The sequence below is a fragment of the Xenopus laevis genome, chromosome 6S (assembly GCF_017654675.1).
Source record: "Xenopus laevis strain J_2021 chromosome 6S, Xenopus_laevis_v10.1, whole genome shotgun sequence".
NCBI lineage: Eukaryota > Metazoa > Chordata > Amphibia > Anura > Pipidae > Xenopus > Xenopus laevis.
The window spans coordinates 72,808,401-72,835,171 of NC_054382.1; the positions used below are offsets into that span (position 1 = coordinate 72,808,401).

At 37.7% G+C, this 26,771-nt stretch overlaps 1 protein-coding gene across 1 annotated transcript in view; it reads left to right on the top strand.

Moving 5' to 3' along the window:
• The window catches only part of gmds.S (GDP-mannose 4,6-dehydratase S homeolog), a 370,681-nt gene that overhangs the window by 267,759 nt on the left and 76,151 nt on the right, over positions 1-26,771 (top strand). Inside the window, exons 8-9 of the mRNA NM_001092144.1 lie at positions 6,120-6,238; positions 24,202-24,298. Coding sequence (NP_001085613.1) covers positions 6,120-6,238; positions 24,202-24,298 — 216 coding nt within the window. The remainder of the gene's footprint in view (positions 1-6,119; positions 6,239-24,201; positions 24,299-26,771) is intronic.

Consider the following 26,771-nt stretch of genomic DNA (forward strand, 5'->3'; position numbering starts at 1 on the left):
GAATGATATTTTAACTGAAGCACACAGAATTCTTTGGCTGTGCTGGCTCATGTAGCATTCCGTGCAGCTAATGCCAGATTTTTTCCCTGGAAGCAGCAGTATAAAAGGCAATTGGTTATATGCCCACAGTGCTATTAATTTGCATCAGTTTATTTCCTATTTATAAAAGCGGCATCACTGGGGGGTCACTTGGGGGGTACTTACCGGAGTATAATAGCATTAAGTGAGAATAGGTTGTACCATTTTATTGCTGACTACTTTTAACCTTATGGCAGTCTGCATTATGAGATTCCTAGAATACACTGTATATTCTTCTGTCCTACTTGTATGTCCTGAAGGAATGCGGATTTGAGTGAAGGAGGATTACTAAATGGCTTCTAGATTTCACGTTGATGTTGAGTGCAACAGGATAGCAGTGTCACTAACATATACTAGAACTCTAGTATGTTATATATATATGTGTATATCTCTATCAGGTATGTGCCTGCTCTATATCGCCTACCCCACGTCCTGTCCCGTACTCCCCGGCTTCTTCTTGCACCGGTTGGTGCTTCTCTACATGCGCATGACGATTGCCGCTCGAATGCACGCCGGCGTCACTTCACGCATGCGCACACAACCGGGGCGCCGGGGCACCTGGCTGGTGTTGCCGGGCTCTGTTGTTAATGGGAGAAGTCCCTATACTTTTTTCAGGCAAAAACCCGAAAAAATTGAGTGATTCTGGAAAAAAAATCTTACAATTTGGATTTTTGCTTGACTTTTTTCGTGTTTGTCCCCGATTTTTAATAATAATTATAAATGAGGTCCAGTTGTAGATTCTTGTTTGGTCTGACTTTTTTTATTAAAATAATCAGAAAAAATTGGATTTTGATATCTATCTATCTAGGTAAATAAGGCCCTAAAACTTTGGTGTCAAGCATTGATGCTGACATTCTATAAATTGTGTGTTTATTTAGAATACGGCTCTTTGTGTCTAATAATTCATCATGACTGTCCTCAAAATGTTTTGCATCATATGAAAGTTCACTGAAATGCACTGGAGTCAATAGGAAGGAGAAATTACATTGCAGTTAAGGTGTTATTAGTGCTGCAATAGAATATACATTGCTCTACACTGTGTCTTAAAGTGGACCCGTCACCCAGACATAAAATTCTGTATAATAAAAGTCCTTTTTAAATTAAATATGAAATCCAACATCTTTTTTTTATTAAAGCATTCATAGCTGTTGTAAACGCATTTAAAAATATCAGCTGTCAATCAAATATTGTCTGCCCCTCCTCTATGCCAGTGGCATAGAGGCGGGGCAGACAATTACTTTCACTTTCCATTCAGCACTTCCTAGATGTCACTGCTCTCCCTGCATTCCCCCAGCTCTCTTAACGATTTAATTGTGTAACCAGGGCATGGGGATGGACATTGGGTCCCTGTCCCCTGGTGCACAAACAAGATTCTGAGATGATACAAGGCTTCTCTTAATAACAAGTTCCACAAAATGGCTCCTTCCTGGTTGCTATAATTATGAGTTCCCAGACTGATGGAAACAATATTCAAATAATTTATACAGTGTAATTAAAGTTTGTTTTGCTTGACTAACATGATAAAATAGGATTTGGAATAATTTTGTTTGGGTGACCGGTCCCCTTTAAGACAGAAATTCCAGATTAGGTTGACCAAAAGCTGCATTTAATTCTCCATTAACTATGCACTGTAGTGAATTTCGCTGTCTCTCCAGAGTAAAGAAGTCACATAAATCCATGTCTCCACTGCTTGGTAAATAGATGTTAACTGCTAAGAATAAGCATCAGTACAAGCCAGTACCGTAACTAGAGGGGGGCGGGCCCTGGTGCGTGATGCGCAGCCGGGCCCCCGCCCCCCTCCGTACAGCCCGAATTTCAGTGGTGTGAGGCGCTGCCGGGGGCCTTTCAGTGGCGCTGCCAGGGGGGACATGAGGGGGTGCGGGCCCCGGCCCGCTCGCACCGCCAGCTCCCCCAGTAGTTCCGCCACTGAGTACCAACTAGTTATCTTGTGGAGACACGTTACATTTTAATGATTCCACTAAAACAAAATAGGTATAAGATCTATTTACCAGAATGCTTGGGACATTGGGATTTCCAGATAAGGGGTCTTTCTGTGATTTGTACTAAAATACAATTTAAATATTAAATAAACCAAGTAGGATTGTTTTAGCTCCATTATAGATTATCTATATGAATTAGTTGGGTTGTGAATTATTTATTTAAAATTTGAATCTGAGAGATTGTCTTCCAGTTATCAGAAACTTTCTTCATAATGGGTTTCCAGATAATGGAAACTATACTAAGTTGACAATGGTAAAGAGCCTTCTTTTATTCCATGATCTCTAATAGAGCCTATTATTATTTTGTATATGAGCTGCCTTCAGAAATAAGGGAAACAATATAAGACTGTTTGTACAAAAACTGAGTGTTCAATTGCTGAGTTGCCTCTAGGCATTGGCACTGATTCGTTACCTGGTTCCTTGGCCTGTGCCCAACTGAATGTCCTCCTACTTGCTGTCACCATTATTGATCCATGTGTAAATTCTGTCTCTTAAGGTGTGGTGATAATTACTTGTTTATTCATGCAGCACTTTATACCCCTAAATCAAAATTAATTCTTGTAACTGTAGGTCTTAAAAATATCACTCTGGCTTTCAAAACATGCTCTTATCTTTTGGCCTCCATTCCCGAACCACAGTATCACAAAAGGATTGCACAGAGATGTAGGTACAATTTGTACTGAGTTAATATATAGTAGGTGTAGGTGACCTACATATTATCATATTCATATGCTGTTTTTCTCCTTACTTGTATAGCATCAACAGTGTTCGTCATTTATATTGGTTCCACCTTCTTACAAACTCAAGTCCCTGTGACACACATACCATGCACATTAGTAGCCAGTTAACCTGCTGCATTTTTTTGTAATGTGTGGAGAAAACAGAGTACCTGGTAGAGAGCCAGACACAAATATTCAATCTGCATCCGACTTGCACCCACCTGCTCCCAACCTGCTCCCCACCAAACCATCTTTGATATCCTGAAAGGGACAGGGCATAAAAATAGAGGCTGCCGCAAGCAGAAGCCAGCACAGCAAGGTCACCAGCGAACCGACCCCACCTGGTACCCACAAACCGTGTGTGGAAGTCAACCTAAACTTGCCTCAACTCGAGGGTCCCACAGGTTTTGAGGTGGCTTGTGCATCACTACCACACTGATATTACAGATATTATACTATTGCAGATAGTTTCCTGATGGAAAATAAACCGTGGACCACAGTGCTGCAAAGCAGAAATGTCACTGCAAAACTATATGTTCTATGTGCTGCTTACTGTAATCCAGCATTCTGCCTTTATTGCCTTGAGGAGTCATTTCTCTCTTCTTTTATATAATGCTCAGGGAAACATAGTATATGTCCACAACATATGTTACTGTCCATATTTTTCTAGTCCACAACTCGGAAGTAACTGATCAGAAACATTAATAAATGAAATTTAGTTTAATTACCTTTTCGGCACTGTATCATTGGGCATTGCATAGGTATATATGGTATTCTGCAAAAGTACAGTTTTTACTGTTTGCATTATAGCATACATGTAATATGAGGGGGTTTCCTTCCCTGCAGTTAATCAGCATTACAGCTAATTATACTATATGGAGCTTTAGTTGATTAGTTCCTTTTGTGAATGCTGGTCGCTTTTTGTGCAAAACAAATGAAAGCAGTGTGCCTAAGCATTGCTGTAACTAAATAACAGAGTACAAACAAGGGCTTATGGTCAATTGATCCTGTCCCTCCCATTAAATTACTACTTTGTGAAGAGCTGAATGTGTACTACAATGTGTGCACAAGGAACTCCTCTCCTCCAACAGGCTACTACAGAGTGAAAGTAAGCCTAGTGCTGCTCTGGCACCTGACTTCAATATGGAACCAAGACAACACTACATAATCAGCCACTTGTGTACTGGCCATTACTGTTAGAATAATAATGTTTACTCTGTGTTGAAAAAATAAATACTCTTAAACATTGATTTAGCATATTTCATTGACTTTGGCTTTCTGATGAGTGTAGTTGCCAAAATGTGTCTAGTGTATGGTCCATCACATGAAATATTCCCCAAACATGGGCAGAGTTTACAACATCCGTCTTGTGCCATAATAAAGTAATTATTATGGCTGTCTATAGCATAACTGTCGGTGTCAGAACAGATATTGAGACCTTGGCCAAGGAATCATTGAAATACTTTTTCCAATACTGGGCTATTTCCAGGGACATCGTTTAAAACACTAGATAATGTTAGGTTCTATGCATGTAAGTGCATATACAATACAGTGCTGACAGAGTGGATCTGCCTTTTCCTAACTAAACCGACACACAGAACATGTGCTTAAAAGAAAGTCTCATTGTTCTATCTGCCAATATAATTGATTCACAAGATTTAATAATTCTTTTGTTCATAAAAACATCTTTTTGCTAATCTCAAGAGATGCCATTTTCCTCTAGAAAGATCTATTGGTGAATATGGCATCAAAGTATTTAATATGGACTCCTTAAATATTTATATTCAGTGATCATATTCCACCCCTTCAACGCCTCTGCTCCAATGTAAACAATTAAAGCCTGGCCAACCTTTCATAACTGAATTTTTTTTAGTATGTTATTTTGTCTCTGCATTTTAGCAGTAATCTAGACTAGTATTCTAATTGCTGGGATCTCACCGAAATAAAAATAACAGTTTGAATTGATGCAGAAGCATTGAAGTGAGTGTGCCATTTGTTTCTATTTTTGTAGTATTCTAATGCCCCTGTCTATTTTGCTGCAGCCTTTTTGACACCCTTTGTGGTCATTTTAGTTTAAACATTCATGACGGCCTTGTGCCATTTATGTGTGACTTGGGGACAGTTTACAGTCTCTGCGTAGACCTTGATTCACACCCGTCTTTTGTAGCTGTTCTGCATACAGAATTCTCATGAAACTGTGAGAACATATGGTTATTAGCAGCAAATTTCCATTGTGGTGTGTATATTGGTGTTGTCTTTTAATTAATGGCACCTCATGGTGCTGATAATAAAACATTAAATTTTGAATGTATGACACAATAGGTATATGTGCTGAAAAAAATCTACAATTAGTTTTAGCCTACGAGTTATGTAAACAGAATTATTGCAAACCTAATTAAAATAGTTCAAATTCTGTAGGAGTATTCCAAATGCCCAACTACGGTCATTATACAACCCTTTTACAGTACTTTTTGCAAAACGGGCCATCAAAGGAAATTATCTTCTCTTAGACCATTTCCTAAGGAGCAAAGTTTCAAAGATCTTGTTGTTTTATTGCAAATTTTTGTTAATTTTTTGTGTCTTGCTTCCGTTACTCAGAATTATTTTGCAGACTGGCCAGGTTATGGGGCTGCTTCCACTTAAAGTGAAGCAGATTGGAAAATTGAGGGATGACATTTCCTGTTGTAGAATTCACATAGCGCTTGGCATACCAAAACAAACCTAAAATCCATTATAAAATACAGAAATGTCAAAGCCTGACTTTTCTAGGTACATAATTAATAAACACTGTAATACCATAATAGAGCTTAAAAACCATTATAAAGCTGTTGGAACTTAAAATCTTTCAGCACCCGACACTGACATTATTCAGATAGTTTAGAAGTGATTGAGCGGGAAAGTTTGCAGAATTAACTTCTACACTAGAACAGAAAACAACACAAAAATTGCATAGGCTATACCAATATTTTTTATATAAGTTGTGTATTGATGGATGTAGTTGTTTTATTTCTTTAATACCCACACATAGCAGTGTATACAGCTTGCCAACGTTGTCCTTTTAATTTGTTACTAAGTAGACGGAGTGGTTAAACAATATATTAAGACTTTTTAAAATGCATGTGTAATATATTCTATGAACGAAAGGTCTAACCTTACCCATAAAACACAGAGGTACAATTGCAATGACTTTGCTTTTGCTTTACACATAAGCTATAGTCTGTATAATTATTTTATTTCTCCCTTTCAGGAAAAATAAACACATCAGCTGGTAGAATATTAAGCATGTTAGACTGAGTTTTTTCTCTGTTTATTTTCGTTGCAGGCTATGTGGTTGATGTTGCAAACAGATGAGCCTGAGGACTTTGTCATATCTACTGGGGAGGTCCACAGTGTTCGTGAGTTTGTGGAGAAATCTTTCAAGCACATCGGCAAAACCATTGTGTAAGTGAATTGCATGTCAACAAGGCATATTAATTTGATATGTGTGTACTAATATATATATGTGGGCCACTATTTGCCTTCTGGTTTTATAGTCAATGTAAAATACAACATTAACTAAATTTCACTGACTTCATAATATTTATATTGTTAAAAGTATAGGCCAGAGCTTAGTAGTTATTATTGACTATATTATTATTATTATTATTATTATTATTATTATGTTATTGGTATTTACTTATTGACTATAGTAGTGGCTAATTTTCTTGGGATCAGTGATGAAGCTAGCATGTTTTATTTTACAGCTGTGTCTGTTGCAACTTGGCACCATAGAGACTCTGGCACATGGAGACTTACAGAAAAGCTACAGCATGGTGCAACTTAAACTGTACAGATCTTTTTCACTGTTGAAATGTACCCCTTTCTTTAGGGATGCCGCAAATGGAATTTCTGGATTTGGCCAAATACTAAATCCAGTGCAAAAGATTTGGGTGAATAATGAATTAAACCTGAACCATAATTTACATTTGCAAATTTGACCAAACTATAACATTTCCATTATCTGAAATCAAAATTTTGCTGTGACTAAATACTGAACTAAATCTGATCCTTCATTTGCTTATGCAAATTTGACCAAACTGAACATTTCTGTCATTGGACACCAAATATTTGCTTTAAATTGTTAAGAACGTTAAAGACACATGGCTCAGATTCAATTCAACTAGGCACACAGGATTTGTCCAAATCCAATTCCTGCAAAAAAAGATGGGATTTATCCAAATCCCAAACAGAATTCTTGAACTTTACATTTTATGACCAAATACCAAATTTACAACAGACCAAATATTGTATTAGGTGCTATTCTATTTAGGTGCACTCATAACCCCACCCCATTCTACAACTGTTACTGTTCTTCATCAGAAACACTGTAGTACAAACTCTTATACTTTAGTTGCGTGTGCTTTATGATACCGAACTATGTACTACTGAGGTCACAGCATTTTAAAGGGTTATATAATTTTCTGAAAGAATAGACACATTTTCCCAGCTTACAACATGAAGTTGTGGTGGCATGAATAACCATTGTCCTTGAAACCTGTCGGTCAGTATTTACTGCAAGGCCGGACTGATTACTTGGATAAGACTGGCCATACAATGTCATATCTTGGTGCCACCGAGCAGATGACTTTTTATTGGCTAACCAATCGTTTTAACAAGCAATTCATTCATCAGTGGTTAACTATATGTGGGGAGACTTATTGTATCTTCGTCGTGTTGACTGCCAGATTATACATATATTAACTGATGGCTATCTTTGCCTTTGTTTACAAGGCATACACAGTGAATGACTGATAATCAATTATCTGATTGTCCCACCAGCTGAGCACAGGGCCACCTAGGTGCCTGAAGTGACATCACACGTGGGTGACATCACTTATGATTAAATGTGACTTCACTCCGTGGTCACCTCACCACGATGAATTCTATACCTCCATTCACCCCCAATTTACAGCCTTACAAGGCAAGACACCAGCGGTGAATGGGGAGATTTTTTTTCTTTTAGTCTTGTAATCTTGTATATAGGCACCAGAGGGCCACCTAGGTGCCTGAAGTGACATCACACGTGGGTGACATCACTTATGATTAAATGTGACTTCACTCCATGGTCACCTCACCACGATGAATTCTATACCTCCATTCACCCCCAATTTACAGCCTTACAAGGCAAGACACCAGCGGTGAATGGGGAGATTTTTTTTCTTGTAGTCTTGTAATCTTGTATATAGGCACCAGAGGGCCACTCCTTTTAAAGCTGCTGCCTTAGGCACAGGCCCTCGAGTGCCTATATATGTACGACCCTGACTGGTTTTACAACTAAAGTTTTTAAACCTGTTGAATGGCCTATTGGGACAATGTGTTTCGAGTGGCCGTAAATTTTACCTTCACATAAATTTAATAAGTAGGCAATTTTATAAGATCATCCTAAAATTTGTTGTTTCACATGACAAAATCACCTTATGGATCAATTATTTATTAATGCAATCGGTTTGTTTCCAAAGACAGGTTGACGAAATGCTTATTTGACCTAGAGCCAAATCAGCAGGCTAACAAGCCTGAATATAGGCACCATTTCCCAATAAGGAAAGCTATACCATTTGTTTGTGTTTTTTTTAAACCCAATAAATGGTCAGTATGATTTCTCTTTAATTGCTCCAGTGTTAGCTTCCAGTGTTAATACTTACAGATGTACAGACAAGCTGAGTTTTTTCATATACAACATTATGCTGAAATATATAAACAGAGAAAAATAACATATTGTAATCCATGTGCTGAAAACATCCATTTCTTGCATTCTGAACTCAGGCACTGCCTTCATGTGGGATTTCCATATAGTTATCCATGGCCTAAAGTACTACAGTGCTGCTAGTGTTCAGCTGAGGGTGCAGACTGTTTACACACCATAGTCTGCATAGCTTGACTGTGAATATAAATTCCTGCCAAATGCAGATAATAAAATCATGATGGTTTTGAGAATACTGTGCCTCATTTACATTTTTATTGTTTATTATGTTTTTCAATTCACCTCCTTTTCATCATTTGTCCCCCTGCTTCTACATACCAGGAGCAGCTGTATGAAACAGAGATGAAAAAAAAAACACTTGACCTCTTGTCTATAGTATGGGCCAGAAGGCTTTGTAGTCATTGGCTGATCAAAGCCAGCCAGTCATATATTACTTGGAAACATGGATTAGAAAAACATATAGTATGCATTAAAAAGGGGCATAAGTCATTTTCTCCACCAACATTACAGTAGCAGATGATTTTTATTCTTAGAAGAGGGGAAGTATTTATGTTTTAATAATGTCTCTATACAAGAGTAGGCTGCTATAAGCTTTACAACTATATTATTGTATATAACTGTGGTACACTGCATCAAAGGAAAAAATGAGTATTTTCACAATTTCAGCAGGCATAACAGCTTTATCGTTTAATATTATACAGCTTTACTGCTCTGAAACTGAACTTTAAGAGAAATCCATCAGGAAGAAATATTCTTTGGGAAAGATTATTTTTCCATGAAACTAGAAGTGCTACAGAGTCTGATGTTTGTGAATTTTCCCAACTATAATTTGGGGACGTCAGAACTCTTGGCTTGATTCCTGTTCTGGCTCCTCTTGACCTCAAACAAGTCATTTTATTTTCTTAGGTACCAAATGTTAGATTGTAAGCTCTATGTGATTGAGAAGCTTTGGAAAATGGTTTTTTTTTCCAAACATGGCTTCGTTTGGCAGCTACACATTGACTTACAGTGCAGTGATGAAATACTAGCCAACACATTGTTTTATAGGAATGCTGATTAGCATTATTAAACTTAAACAATAATTTACTGCATGAAAGGGATCAGGTCATCACTGTGAGGGTTACACCCTTTTTGCATTTTTTTTTTGTAGCTTAATGTTTAGGCATAATCCTCATGTCACATTACCACAGACGAATATATTACAAGAACTCAAGGTATTTCGTGTGCATATCATTAATCTTCCCTGAGACAGACATTTTTTTTTCCTGGTATTTCATGGCTTGGAGAAGAAGCTGGTAGGATTCCAGAATGAATCGTTTTACCATCAATCTTTTATGCACATGGGAATAGATAGAGGTTAAACACTACCTCAACCTGAAGATGTGTAGGCTGCGGTTACTCTATGCGGAGGTCTCTTCATTCAGTCACTTATAAAGCTCCACTTACACATGCACATTTATGGGAATTGTGCAAAAGCTCTAGGAATCGATCTTCTTGTTTCTGCATAAATTCTTCTACCTCCTCTCCTGGTTATTAGCAGCACTCTGTCATGGTAAAGATATATTTGTGTCTGTAAACATTCTGTAGTGAAGTTTTTTCCATTACTGTTTCTTTTGAGTCCTGTGTAAGCATATGTCTGGTTCTTCATGCTGCAAGCCAGCACCGAGGCCTTGTTTTATAACATAACTTCCTCCATAAAAGTCAATTGCTTGTTTTTGGTCAGCAGAATTTCTATGGTGAATGTCTTAAAGGAAAACAATACCCCCTGAACAATGTAGGTCTCTATAAAAAGATATCACATAAAATAGCTCATGTGTAAAACCCTGCTTCGTGTAAATAAACCATTTTCATGATAATATACTATTTTATTAGTATGTGCCATTGCAGGCCGGACTGGCCATCTGTGAATTCGGGCAAATGCCCGGTGGGCTGCTTGCTTTAAAATGTAAATTGGCTGCTTACTTAAAACCGCAAATCTGGTCTGCCTTTAATATGTAAATGAATCACTGTCTTAGAAATGTAAATGAGCTGTCCGTAACAGACACCCACAACTAAGCCGATGCCTGTATTTGTTAGTGCACATGCAGGTGCTATGGCTCTAGGCAGTAGGGCTAATCCCACCCCTTGCCTATCTAAGATCCAACAAGTTGTGCAGCTTTGCCTGCCCCTTAGCTTTACCCAAATGGAAAAGAGTAGATTGTACTCATTATTTTTGGGGTCCATGCTGTATGGGGTGAGTTCCTGCTGAGTTGAAGACTGCAGTTGCATTTTGCTGATCTGGCTTCAAAATCACACAGGCATGGATCTGGGGCCAAACTTTAGAGACAGACTAACTTATGTGGTTTAAAAAATGCTGCTTTTTTATAAGAGTGACTGAGGGAATATACTGTAAGTATAGCACCACTAATCCAATGAAAAGAATAGTCATGATAGAAACTGGGATGGGTTGCAAGGGCCAGTTTTAGTACATAGGGTGTATAATAATGCTGGGGATTATATGCAAATGAACCCCAGCTTGTTCCACGAAAAAGAGCTCTATTTATTAATAAACATTAGTTCTAGTTAACCTTGGGGTTAAAAATATTTATCATATGTGTGAATACATGGGCTGCTTTGATACTTTTGCCAGGGCTGCTTTTTCCTCCCAGTCCGGCACTGTGCCATTGGGTAATCCTAAATAGAAAATTGCCATTTTAAAAAATAAAGGCCATCCCTTGGTATGGTAGGATTCACGGTGCACACAAACAAACCATACATGTTAGGTCACATGAGCCAAACCATACATGTTAGGTCACATGAGCCAATTAAAAGACAGAGTTCTGTCTTTTGTTTCCACACTTCTAACTGTTACAGTTAGTTATAGTATTTCTGGTCAGGTGATCTCTGAGGCAGCACACAAAATGGTTCAAGACGAGATGTAAAAGGGCAATATTTATTTAAATATATATTCCAGTTTGGTAAGTTTCTTCAATATGCCACTTAATATGCTTGAATGAGAAATCGCCTGCGGCATGGCACCCGCGGCACTTCGTTTTCTGAAGTTGCCTCACAAGGAAACTTCGGCGACTTTGGGAAATGAAGTGCCGCAAGTGCCATGCCGCAGGCAATTTCTCATTCTAGCAGGCGGAAGACAGGGGGAAGCAGTTCGGGGAGATTAGTTGCCCCAAAGAAGAGGCCATTAGTTGCCGGGAGAATAAATCTCCCAGAATCGTCCAGTGTGACCTTACCCTTAAAAGGATATTGTATTTGTTTCAGCATAACTGATGGTTCGTAAATCTAGTTGTTAAAAAATAAAAATTTGCCCACACACATGCTAATCCCTGTTTTATCTACGTTTTTCTTTGTAGAGACATATATGGTTATATGGTTTATTAGTGTGCCTCCTCAAGTTATTTTTTCTGCTGCAATCCACTTAAACGTGCTGTTTGTCAGTGCAGTATTGCAAGTTGCAAAATCATGCTGGAATTAGCCACTTAGAGACACTGAAATCTGCCAGTGACAAATAGCAGGAGTGTGTTGGTTGCACCCAGAAGACAAATGTTAGGTTGAGAAATACATACATTCTTTAGTTTGTAAACAAATAAGGAAAAAGTTATAGAGATAATTTATTAAACATCCACTACAGAAGTTTAGTCAATTAAGTCAGTGTTAATGATATAGCTTTCAGTTGGTAATTGTTGTAAATGGAAGAATCTCTGCTTTCAGAGCAACATATAGGAATGGATTAATACAGCATGTTTTGCTTCATAAAAAAGTGGCAAGTGATACTGGGGTCAAATACTCAAAAACTGACAATGTTATTGCTGTATTCCCATTCCTGTGTTTCAGTTTTGGATCCTCCCATCCGTACTGAAGGGAGATATTTGGTGGTCTGGGTTGAGTGCTTTCCTTGAAACCCCTTTGGTGTTCTAATAGGTACAATTTTACCAGACACATGTATGGCCATTTGCTTGCCCACAGACCCGGATTGGTTATCTCCATAATATTATTCTGGCATCCTGGGTAAACTGGATTTAACACATTATCAAAATGGGAGAAGCTTGTGCAACATGGCATCATGGTGTAACCAAGGTCAAACGTGGAGTGCATTTCCATACTATATGGATACACTATCTAATTATGTGACTAAAGTAAACATGAAAAATCTCACCCTTCACTTGCTGCCTTCCTGGTTTGATTAGATTGCATAGAAATATCCCAGAGAGAAATAACTTTAACAGATAGAATGCATTTTGGGTCAGGAGGAAATAGTTGGATCTCAGTGCAAAGCTCAGACTTGGGTAGAAGCCAGCTCTGCTGTCTGAAGACACTTTCACGCACTCCAGTGAATTGATGAGAAACCGGAGCAGCTTAAATGTTCGCGTTTCCTGCAAAAATCATCTTATACACAACAAGTTCATGAAAACATTAGTTTAAGTTGCTGTGTGGCAATGTGGAAAATATAAATTCCCTTCTTTTGCATTATTACTTAACTGTTTTACATGAAGTAACTGCCGAAAATGTTCCCTACTTCCAAGCAACAATTGTGTGCATGGCAGTAGGGCATACATCCCTGGGTGTAATAAATACATTCAAATGTCGGATTTACCCCTTATCACCACCTCATTGCCAGTGGAGCAGAGAATATTCTTTAAAAGATCTTGTGGAAAAAATTCCTCCTCAAAGCTCCCTGACTTGACCCCTTTGATCCAATTCATTGCCTATTTATTGAATAGGCATTTTCCTGGTTACTGCTATTGGTATATGCCTGGGAATTGTCATTAGAACAGTAGTTGATGTACTTGTTCCTAAGATGTCAATCATGCTTATAAAAATGTAATTAGCAGCACTGTTTAACTGCACATATTTCTACACAGACCCGCAGCATGTTTTTAATGTGTCTTATGAAATACACATACTGTGTGGCTGCATAGTTTCTACCACAAACTTTTACAATGCATTTTTATGAGACTCCCTCTTTACAAGGAATCTTGAAACCCCTTAAAATACTCCCTTCTCAAGAGGTAGTGTGTGGGCCAAATTAGTATACTTTGGTGACATTTTGCACCCTATACATAATTATCTATGACCAGTCTGTTGTAATAACACTGCTGAAAGCAGTGGGAGCATGTGCATAGCTTCAATCCCTTTATAGAAAGCTATTGCATGTGTGAAGCACTGAGAATTATTATAAATGATTAATTCTACATTTCCATATTCTTCCTTAAAATGGTCAAACAGTAGGGTTAGAAAATCCATTATCTCACTGGCCAAGTAATACAATATTGTACAATTTGGCCAACCATTTTAATGGCTAAATACTGTTGATCAGCCCATTTGGCTTTGACCCAAACAAACATATCTGAATGGAAGTCTCAGTGACCTTACAGAGCTGCCTCAACTGTGTGCCAAAAATAGGTGTTCAATACAGCCTGGTGACCTGCATTTACTAAGTGTTTTTACAGGTTTAAATTTGGAGCACTGCATTTGCCAGATCATGATTTGGATCTGGACCAGTCCAAGTGCCTGGCCGAACCGAATCTGAATTTAAAAAATGACACGACTATTCGTCAAACAAGGAAGTAAAAACATCTTTAATCACATGCTGCAAGCGTCGTTGTCTTTCCCCTCATTTCCCAAATGTACATATGCAAATTAGGATTCAAATTCAATTTAGTATTTCAAATTCTTAAATAGTGGATTTGGTGCATTTAATAATTAGAGATGGTGGACATGTTTGAGCTGCGGATGGTGGAATCATCTGATAAGAATTGTCCTTCGTTTTATGGGGTTTTTTTTTTAAAAAAAAATAATAATTACAAGTGGGGCCTTTTCCCCTTAATTTTGCAGAAAGTATAGTGAATGGATTCAGATAATTTTTGAGGAGATTAATGGTTTGAATATTTGGCATAATTGAAATATTGTGAATTGGCTGCATCCCTTCAGCATGTGTATTTGTGTTACCAAGATGGTAAAGGTATGGTATAGATGAAATAGAAGTCTAGGGGGGGATCCAAAAAAGTGGCACTTGTCCAAAAAAGTGGAATAAAATAATTGCTTTAACTGTAATTGTCTATGACAAGATTAACAAACCTTCCTGTAGTGCATACCTGCTTGAGGAAATATGTTTTTTCTTTTGTTTTGTTCAAAAAGTTGGAGTCACAGATTTAGCCAATCCAACTCTTAGGGGCAAATACATCAAGGGTTGAATAGTGAATTTGAATTTCTGAAAAAAATGTTGGTGTCAAAATTCACACATTCAAATTTTAATCCCCCAATGTGAATGTGAGATTTATGATTTGACTATGTTAACTGCCTTACTGACATTCTAGTTTTTTCAGAAGGAAAACTCAATTTGATTCGAATTTTCGAGTCGGGACTATTCGATCAAATATTAGACGTTCAGATTTTTTTCTGACAAAACCTCCCATTCAAGTTTTGAGTATATTCGAATTTATTAGATTAAAAAAAATATCACATAAATTCGATCTTTTATAAATCCGCCCATTAGGGTCGGACTGGGCCGTGAGACACCATTTAAAATCCCGGTGAGCCCTGCTGATGAGACCCACACCCCTATACAAGCCCCCTGATCTCGCCTCTGTATTATTTTATAAATATATATTATAAATATAAGCAAAGTTGTTTTAACAAACTGGTGTTATGTCTAGATTGTTGGACAGATTTGTGAAAAAAAAATTGTTGTAAAGAAAGACCAACATTAAATACCAAAGTGTAAGAAAACGCCATGTGTAGTTCTTCACATGACCTATTTTTTGGGTTTTATTCTTACTCCAATTTTACTTTATTGCATTTTTACTCTATATTTATAAATACTTCCCCCTTTCTTCGTGGCAGTTGCAGGACCCACTGGTAGAGATCATGACTGATTCAAAGTTTCAACAAAAGCTTGAGAACCAGAATATCTTTCACATGTTTGTGAGAATGGACACTTTTTTATTAATTTTTAAATATATTGTCATTTTATTAATGATAGCGAGTGGTTCTTGACCAAATCAGTAATAATTGCTCAACAAGCTATTAAAGATGTAAGAGAAGATAACGAGAAGATATTTTTTTATTTCTCTGTACCTTTTCAGTGGCAGTAAACGGGTTAAATCATTATACGTTGTTTTCTTTCAAAACTTTTTTTGGGGAGATGATCGTGTTTATTAAATATGGGTGACTTTGCTTAGCTGTGCAACATGTGAATGCAGAATGCATATATGTACACTCCCCCGTATGTTAGTAGTTAAACAAAAGTAATGAACATGATTGTGCTGAAATCTTTGCTTTGCCGAGTCTAAGGCAGGTTTTGTAAGTCTCCCATATTAAAGAGGAATGTTGAACTGTTCTATGTGGACTGATTTTTCAGTGATCTAGTAAAATTACACATAAGCAGTTTTCTTGGAAAAGCTAAATGATACCCAAACATATCTACAGTAATGATTACACCCATGCAAAGTAGAACCCTCTTATTTTCCTATGCAGTTCCTTTGGACCCGCACAGCTATGAGGGCAGGGGTGAAATCTCTAAAGAATCTTTAAATAACTAAATATAAACTTTTATAGGCATCAGGGAAAAAAGCAGTTTTATTTTTTTAAATTGGTATGAGTCATTTTATCCTGAAACTAGCTAGTAAATTCCCCTCAAGTTGTAAGTAAATCGTAGCATCTACATAGCTTATCTTTGTTACACAGCACAAACTAGATTGCAGAGAATGTGCACACAAAGGGACATATTGATCAAGGGTCAAATTTCGAATTGAAAAAACGTAGAAATTCGTATTCAAAAAGACCAACAGAAATTTAGTCAAAGTTTTTTTGGTGGAATAGGTCAGTTTTCGATCAGATAGGTCTGTGTTCGGCTGAATCGAAGGAATAGCGCATTCGATCGAATTCGATTCAAAGTTTTCCCCCAAAGAAATCTTTGATTTTTCAAAGTCTACCAATTGACTCCATATGGGTACTAGGAGGTCCGCCATAGGCTAAAACAGCAATTCGGCAGGTTTTAGATGGCAACTGGTCAAAAGTCAAATTTTTAAAGAGACAGTACATGATAAATTTAGATATTCGAAGTTTCACATTTTTTTTCAAATTCAAATCAAATTTGGAATCCCTAGTCGAAGTATACAAAAAATAGCTTGAAATTCGATTTTTTTTTAATCTATTGGAAAATTGACCTCGACCTTTGATAAATCTGCCCCAAAGCATGAGAAGGATAGGTTTAGCACTGTAAATATTACTTATTGGTATTCTACAGGTAAAGTTGTTAGAGGCTTCTTTGACACACCTAAAGATGAATTATTAATAGGTTGTGGCTAAATGAAAACTAGTAATACAAATTTCTCCTAACAGTGATCTATCATTTATACTGAACTATAGTGAGACATGCTATTTTCAAACTGAATAAAAGTGTTGACAACCAAAGGTAGCTAATAGAGGAAACCATTGTTTGTAATTACTTTCATTAGATGGCGACTGGTCAAAGTAGAATTTTTAAAGAGATCGTACATGATAAATTTCGATATTCGAAGTTTCAAATTTTTTTTCAAATTGAATTTGGACTAATCCCTAGTCGAAGTATACAAAAAATAGCTTGAAATTCTATTTTTTTATTTTATTTATTCGACAATTCACCTCGACCTTTGATAAATCTGCCCCAAAGCATGTGGAGGATAGGTTTAGCACTGTAAATATTACTTATTGGTATTCTACAGGCAGGGCAGCCATCAGGGGGGGGACAGGGGGGAGAGTTGTAGGGGGCCCGAGAGTAAGGGGCACCCGGCCACACCACACTTACTTGATTAGCCGTGCCCCCCATCTTTCTGAGAACTGCTGACTTTGGGAAGGCATGGATGTTTAAGGGGCCCTTGCCACCAATTTTCTTATAATGTGGGGGGGGGGCCTGGCCACCAATTTTGGCCACCAATTTTTTTTTTCATGTGGGGTCCTAGCCACCAATATTTTTTAATGGGGGGGCCTTGGTCACAAATGTTTTTTTATGGGGGGCCCTGACCACCAATATCTTTTTATTTTTTATTAACATGTGGGAACCCTAGCCACCAATATTTTTTTTGTTTATTTACGGTGTGGTGGGGAGGGCGGACCTGTAGGTGGGGCTTGCGGTGGGCGCAGCCCAGGGGGCCCAGGAAATTTTGTTGTATGGGGCCCTACGATTTCTGATAGCGTTCCTGTCTACAGGTAAAGTTGTTAGAGGCTTCTTTGACACACCTAAAGATGAATTATTAATAGGTTGTGGCTAAATGAAAACTAGTAATACAAATTTCTCCTAACAGTAATCTATCATTTATACTGAACTATAATGAGACATGCTACTGCAAACTGAATAAAGGTGTTGACAACCAAAGATAGCTAATACTCTCATTAGATATCTGTAACAATTCAAATGTCTTCCAACAATTGTCTTAGACACAGTAACAGGCCTTCACATGGCTACTATTTATTATGGATCTATCTGTATTATTGGCAGATCAGTTGTACTCCAAACAGAAGTGAAAATTTAAAAAATATCAGTGTATATGCTAACTACCAATTGGTGGGGCTGTCGTTATACTTTGCATTGATACCATGATCCCTCATCTGACTGATGGGTTGCCTGGTGCACATATAAAAGTAAGCTCACTGAGTGACAATCCACAAAATACTCAGTCATGCTGGCTTTCTATAAAAAATGACTGAGGGTGCACTCAGCTGTAATTAACCATCTAAGGAGTATTAAGATAAGGAGTATTAAGATAAGGAGTATTAAGATAAGGAGTATTAAGAGTAAAAGCAGTAAAGAAAGCAGGGCAGGCTCAGTATTCATTATTTAAACGAGGGCGGTGAATCTGTAATATAACCACTCTTCATTATTATTATTATCTTTTATTTATGTAGTGCTGACATATTTACACAGTGCAAAGTGTACAAAGATTTTTCACAGATATTTTGTCATTAACATAAGTCCCTGCTCCAGTGGTTCCCATCACAGTTGGGTCATTTTTTTATCAGGAACCAGATAACCTACCTGTATGTTTTTGGAGAAAGTGGAGTAACTGGAGAAAACCCACAAACACAAACTGTAGTGTATAGTACACAAGTCAAAATTGAACTCAGGACCCCTGTGTCAGAGACACAGGGCATATTTTAGGTATATTACTGGCAGAAAAGATACCAATAAAGATCCAGCAATAACTCCACAATGTCACTATAGTATTCAAAAGGAAAACCCATGAAACTACATTGACAACTAAAAAGGTCATCTTACGCCAAAAATGAGTGAGTAAAGCTGGTCATAGATGCAAAGATTTGATTGTACGGATCTGGCGTGTGTGGGTTGTCCCGACATTTTTCGTGCCATGTCGATTGGTCGTTCAGACGATCGGACAGGTTAGAAAATTACTGTCGGCTACCGATAATTTCTGTGCATGTATTGCTGATCGTACGATTTTCAGTGGGAGACTGTCACTAACTTTTGTCAGACATAACTTTCGTATGATTGCTGTCAGGGGCAGAACATCGGCTCATCTGTTCTTTTACTACTTGATTTGATCTGAATGGTTATGGGAATGGTCTATGGCCAGCTTTAATCTGCTGTACTATATTATGCTTTCTGAACTGTAGTTATGGTACCAATCCAAAGGAATAGCAGCAAAAGACGGGAAAAAAATCCATGCCTTTTTTTTTTTTTTTTTGTAGGTCTATGTATTGTGCATGACACACATCTGCTTTATGTAAGAATGCTTTATGTAGTGGCTAACAATGAAGGACTTTGCATGGCTGTGGCAATTTATATTTGTTTTTTACTTCTAAGACCACATTATTGTTAAAATCCAATTACACAGATTTGTGTGGTTCAATAATCTGCATTACAAACCAGTGAAACCTATTTTCTTCTGATTCAGCTGCAAGTATTGCACATGCCCAAAGAGGGATCATCATATATAAAATGCCTCTGTTAGGTCAGCACTGCTTTTCTATGTAATTCAAGTTAAAGTGTTGTTAAAGTCAGAAATAAAATATTGTTGTGCATTCATAGTAGTAGTGCTAAAATATAATCTTACTCTCCCTGCAGATTGAACATTTTCCTTAAAAAAATCAACTGCTTATAAATTAGCATCTGATTTACTATCTGCCATTAACATTTTACAAACAGTGCCTAAGCAAGCCACTTGCAAATGAGTTACAAGTAGTTTTCAGCCACTTTTGGACAAACTGCTGCATCTATGAGATCTGATCTGATAAATGTGTTGGTTTGTTTCGTGGCTGTCAGGATGTTAGGATCAGATTAGCCCCAGGGAACAGTACGATTGCAAGTCGAGAAGTTCCATGCAAATGATAGCTCATGAAGTAACCAATCAACTTTTGTGCGATATGGCGACTAATAGGGCTGCAGAGAAGATTAAAAAAAAAAAAAAAAAAAATGCTTCTACTAAGGATGTAATAGCTGTATATAGAGAACAATGAACAATTTTTGCTCTTTGCCATATAACATGCATCAGGTCTGGACTGGGAGTCAAAATAGGCCCTGGCATTCCAAGTACACAGAGGCCCAAATAGTCCTCCACCAGCCCACTTAAAAGTGACTGTCTATGGGACCTTACAACAGCCCCTCTGGCATTTGCCACAACCCATAGATTGCCAGTCCGGGCCTGACATGCATTACTGTGCTGAATGATGCTGAAGCTACTTCAGCATCATTGTGGACTCTCACAGAGATATGCAAATTGTTTGACAGACTCATTTTATTAAACTTGAATTTGAGAAAACATTTAGTAATCTGAGCTTTCCATTGCAAATGCATAAAACTTTCTTCCACACTAATAATATTTTTTTTTTTTTTTAAATGCAGCAGACTTTTTCTAAGAAAGCCAGAGGCCAGAGCCACTTGTGCTCTAAGTCACTCAACCTATATCTCATGGAAGTGCAGCATCAGGGAAGCTAACCTAGGCTGTACCTAAATATCACTGTGCATCCTACTGCAAATTTGATCTGGCCACCGAAGTCCTCACGAGGAAACTTTGGGCAACTTTGGAAAATGAAAATGTTTTTTCATTGTAGCAGGCGGAAGACACGGGGAAGCAGTTCGGGGAGATTAGTCGCCCCAAAGAAAAGCCGATTAGTCGCCGGGCAACTAAATCTCCCCGAATCTCCAGGTGTGACTTACCCTAATGTTCGTGTCTCTGGTGTTTGTCTGGCAGCTCAGTAATTCAGGCGCAGATACATTGCTCAGCAGAATATTTATTAGCAATTATTGTATCAATTCTAACAGCTGCCTATAATGAAACTCAGGGATTCTGCTCAGCAGGGACAAAGAAATGTATCAACTAGCGGGCAGATTTATCAAGGGTCGAATTTCGAAGTAATGGGAGTTTTTTTGAACTCCCATAACTTCGAAATTTGAATAAAAAAAACAAACCAAAATGTATTTAAAAAAACACTCTTTTTTTCTGTGGGTGAATAGGCTATATTCGATTGTTCAAAACGAAGTAAGATCGTATTCGGTCCTATTCGATTAAAAGATTTTTTTTAAAAAACTGATTTTTCAGAGTCCACCAATTGACTCCAAATAGGTTCTATGAGGTCCCCCATAGGCTAAAACTTGGCAAGTTTTAGATGATAAATTTCGATATTCGAATTTTCTAATTTTTTTTCAAATTCTAATTTGGACTATTCCCTGGTCAGGTACACAAAAATGGCTCGAAACTTCGAATTCGAATTTTTACTTCGAATTTTCAATTCAATCCAGAGCTGCTGTAGAAGGTGAAAAATGACGCTTTACACTTCAATATTAGAAAAACAGTGACGCATAGAAAATCAAAAGTAATTGTAAAAAGTCGTTATTTCTGGTGATCTATCTGAAAACAACAAGTCGTTTGAAGGTGAACAACCCCTTTAAGATTTTTTTTAACCCCATATCCGTATTTAGAAGCTGCCATGGTTTCCAAACCATGTGTTTGTTTTATTGGCCTGCAGTTGTGATTGTTTGGAAAATTCCCAGTATGAAAGCTCCACATTGCATTGCAATAAACTGCATTCAAATGTGGGAGGTGCCGAGATCCTGAGCTGGAGAATTTGGATATTGTTGTCACAGAAGCTGAAAACCTGCGCATGTTTTTATTGCCATTGAGGGGTTTATTTAATAAAGTCTTTTTTTATTTATTTTTTTTTAAGGGGAATTTTTTTTTTCTGTGAAAAAAATATTTTGGGATTTTTTTTTATACCCAGAGGCTTCTAAAAGTCAGAGTAAAAAGATACTCCATCTCAAACCTGACACGGTCATGTAGAAGTCAATGGCAGATTTGGGTTATAACACACAATTTTATCAAGCGTAGTCTTTTCCCACACCAACTTTTTTTTGGTCAAAGTTGTTTAACTGAAATAGTGAGAAAATATTGGATTTTAGTAAATAACCCCCCCTAAATGTGCAGTGTTAACCATGCTACATGTTAACAGATTCTGTTGCACAAATGATGGCAATAAGCAAGATTGTCCTACACGTTTTGTTGTGATGGGCTGATGCTCCACCTTTTGAAGAAATTAAGGGGCAGATTTATCAAAGGTCGAGGTGAATTGTCAAATGCAAAAAAAAAAAAATCGAATTTCTAGCTATTTTTGTGTACTTCGACTAGAGCAGTGATCCCCAACCAGTAGCTTGTGAGCAACATGTTGCTCTCCAACCCCTTGGATGTTGCTCCCAGTGGCCTCAAAGAAGGAAAATTTTGGTTGCATAAAAACCAGATGCACTGCCAAACAGAGTCTCAATGTAGGTTGACAATCCACATAGGGGCTACCAAATGGCCAATCACAACACTTATTTTGCACCCCAAGAACATTTTTCATGTTAGCATTGTTCTCCAACACCTTTTACTTCTGAATGTTGCTCACGGGTTCAAAAGGTTGGGGATCCCTGGACTAGAGAATAGTCCAAATTCTATTCAAATTTGCAAAAAAAATTTGAATATTGAAACTTATCCTGTACTGTTTCTTGCTGTTTTAGCCTATGGGGGACCTCCTAAAACCTATTTAAAGTCAATTGGTGGACTTTGAAAAATCAAAGTTTTTTTGGGGTAAAACTTCAAATCGAATTCGATCAAATGTGCTATTCCTTTGATTCATACGATTCGAATTCGATTGAAAACAGACCTATTCGACCCAAAAAAAACTTCAACTTCATTTCGGTTGGTCTTTTTGAATTCGAATTCTGAAGTTTTTTCAATTTCGACCCTTTTTTTCAAATTTGACCCTTGGTAAATATGCCCCTAAATATTGTGCCATAACCATGCCAAATGTCAGTGACTTTTCTCAAAGGCAATTGTCCTTTGTATGAACTGAGTGTTTTCATGGAATAATAGCCAGGACTCAATATGGGTTAATGTTGGTACCAAAACTGTAAGTAACTGCCTCATATAATGGTAAATATACATAATTTTGTTACCTAGATTGTATATACACTGTAAGTACCATTGCCATAAAAAGAATTGACTGTCTGACAATCAATTCTTAAAACAATTAGGAAATCTGCATTGATTAATAGGTGTGGCACTGATTCAATGTTTAAAATAACCTCACTGTTTCAGTACCATGCCACTGAATTCACATTTACACCATTATGAAAAGCTTGTACCAATGCTGCCAGCATTCCTAGTAGAATTGTTTTGCTGCTGTGCAATTGTTTGGTTATGGCTGCTAATGTAAGAGCTAAAATAATAAATACTCCACGATATACAGTTTAAACATTGGTACTGTGTAAGCAAGATATTTTTAGTTTTCTGTTTTTGGACGATCGCTTTGTTATTGGATCTAGCAATATATGTTAAAAAGCTTTCTTTCAAAGGCCCTTAAAGAGTAGGAAACAAAGAGGACAATTTATACTTGGCATTCTTCTGTTGCTACTTCAACTGCTCTTCAAATAGTGATGGTAACACTTTTCCTAAATACTAATTAATGATTTTTGCTAATCAAAACATGTTTTCTTAGATAAATTACAGGAAACGATCTTAATTACCATGGTTACATGATGAAGTACCAAGACTTTAATTATAAATATAGGTTCTGCAGCAGAACATGTCTAAAACCTAAGGGCAGAGACACACGCTCAGATAGGGAAGATTATTCGCCCAGCGACAAATCTCCTCTTCTTTGGGGCGACTAATCTCCCCGAACTGCCTCCTGCTGGCTAGAATCTAAATTGCCGGCGGGATGGCGCTCGGAGTGCTTTGTTTACCTAAGTCTCCCGAAGTTTCCTTGTGAAGCAACTTCGGGCGACTTCGGAAAACGAAGCGCACCGATTGCCATCCCACCAGAGATTTACATTCTAGCCAGCAGGAGGCAGTTCAGGGAGATTAGTCGCCCCGAAGAAGAGGAGATTTGTCACTGGGCGAATAATCTCCCCGAATTTGAGCGTTTGTCTCTGGCCTAATAGGTGTCTCTCTTAACAAATATATCTGCTCCTCACAACATAGGATGTGCAAGTTGAGAATTTCACACTTAACAAGAATGTAATAGCTTTGGAAGTTATTCTTGTAACATTTTGGCATTGGCCTTTGTTCTTTTTGTTAATGAGTTTACACACTCCTGGTGAGAGGGTGTTGACATCGGGCTTCGGGTGTGAAGAAACAGCAAATGTTTCTAACTTGGTATGTGTGCGTGAAAGTAGCTCAAATGTTTATCTTCTTTTCAGGTGGGAAGGCAAGAATGAAAATGAGGTGGGACGATGCAGTGAGACTGGGAATATCCATGTGAAGGTTGATCTCAAGTACTACAGGCCTACTGAAGTAGTAAGTTGGAAATGCCATCCCTCGCCCTTTTTTGTCTGATAATGTATTCACTGGGGCAATTCTTGCTGCTGTTTGGCCAACTGTTTTAGGTCAAACTAAACTCTTGCTGCCAAGATTTAAGCCAAGTCACATAGGCTCATTAATAAAGTAATGAGTGTTCAAATAAAATAGATTTTTTTTTTGTTTTTTTTGTTTTTTACAACAAAATGCTTATTTTACCTTCTCCACAAGAAAGACACTCATGTATGTAAAACGCATTTAATATGACTAAAACAATTGTTCAGAATATCTGTGTAATAAAAATATATCATAGTAAATCAAGTAAATATTAATGTTTCGTCTTTAGATTAGGAATATCCATCTGTAGGCTTGCAGGCTGATGTAGCTAATTATGGTCATTTTACTCCATTGAATTTCAAGGGCTCCATGACTTTATTGCAATATTGTGCTCAGATACAGAGTCTATCATATAATTAGCCTATTATGCGGGAAAACCTGGACAATGGTGAAACCAGTTAAAAAAAAAAGCAGGGTTACTAAGCTCCATGTGATATACTTTACAAAGTTTTATGGTATTTTGCCATTTAAACTCCTCCTAGAGATTCTATACTCAGCTGGCATTCATGACACTGCTCTTTCATGGTTTACATCTTATCTGTCTGACCGTTCCTTTAAAGTTGCCTTTTCTAACTCTACTTCTACTTCGTTCCCTCTCTCTGTCGGAGTTCCTCAAGGCTCTGTTCTAGGCCCTCTGCTGTTCTCGCTCTAAACAACTTCGCTAGGAAAACGTATTCAGTCGTTTGGACTTCAGTATCACCTTTATGCTGATGATGCCCAACTCTACTTGTCTACTCCCGATCTTTCTAATTCTGTCCTTTCCCAAGTTACAGACTGTCTCTCTGCTGTCTACTCCTGGATGTGACAGCGCCACCTGAAACTGAACCTTTCTAAAACAGAACTCATTATATTTCCTCCAAGATCTTTCCCTGTCCCTCAGATATCACTCACAGTAAACAACACCACCTTTCATTCCACCACACAGGCACGCTGCCTAGGAGTTATCCTAGACTTGCAGCTGTCTTTTTCATCACACATCCAAATATTTGTCATATTCAACTGTGCAACATTGCCCGAATACGACCATATCTTGGTTCAGAATCAACTAAAACACTATTTTAGTCTCTCATCATCTCCCGCCTTGATGACTGCAACCTACTCCTTGCAGGTATTCCAACAAGTCACCTTTCACAACTCCAATCTATTCTAAATGCGGCCGCTAGACTCATTCATCTATCTCGCTGCTCAACATCAGCTGCTCCCATATGCATGTCCCTTCACTGGCTCCCAATCTCTCTCTAGAATCAAATTCAAATTACTAACACTCACTTTCAAGGCCCTTAATAATGAAGCCCCTCCCTATGTTTCATCTCTGATCTCCAAATACACTCCTTCACACAACCTTCGCTCTGCTTCTGATCTTCGCCTCACTTCTCCTTTCATCACTTCTGCCCATTCTCGTCTACAGGACTTCTCTCTGGCTTCTACTTTTCTCTGGAACTCTCTGCCTCGAGCTGTCAGACTTTCTCCTTCTTTCTAAACTTTCAAGCGCTCCTTAAAGGGATACTGTCATGGGAAAAAAATTTTTTTTAAAATTGAATCAGTTAATAGTGCTGCTCCAGCAGAATTCTGCACTGAAATCCATTTCTCAAAAGAGCAAACAGATTTTTTTATATTCAATTTTGAAATCTGACATGGGGCTAGACATTTTGTCAATTTCCCAGCTGCCCCATGTCATGTGACTTGTGCTCTGATAAACTTCAATCACTCTTTACTGCTGTAATGCAAGTTGGAGTGATTATCACCCCCTCCCTTTTCCCCCCAGCAGCCAAACAAAAGAACAATGGGAAGGTAACCAGATAGCAGCTCCCTAACACAAGATAACAGCTGCCTGGTAGATCTAAGAACAACACTCAATAGTAAAAACCCATGTCCCACTGAGACACATTCAGTTACATTGAGAAGGAGAAACAGCAGCCTGCCAAAAAGCATTACTCTCCTGAAGTGCAGGCACAAGTCACATGACATGGGGCAGCTGGGAAATTGACAAAATGTCTAGCCCCGTGTCAGATTTCAAAATTGAATATAAAAAAATCTGTTTGCTCTTTTGAGAAATGGATTTCAGTGCAGAATTCTGCTGGAGCAGCACTATTAACTGATTCATTTTGAAAAATTTTTTTTTTCTCATGACAGTATCCCTTTAAAGACCCACCTGTTTAAAGAAGCTTATTCAATGTACCTTAATTAATCAATCATTGCTGTATCAAAAATCACAAAATTGTTTCTAAAATTCAAATGTCTCAATTGTACCCTAACCTTTACTTTATAAACTCTAATTTGTAGGGCTCTCTAATCTTATCGTACTCTGTACCCTTGTTTGTTATCCTCCATTTATTGTTATAACTAAGATAAAACA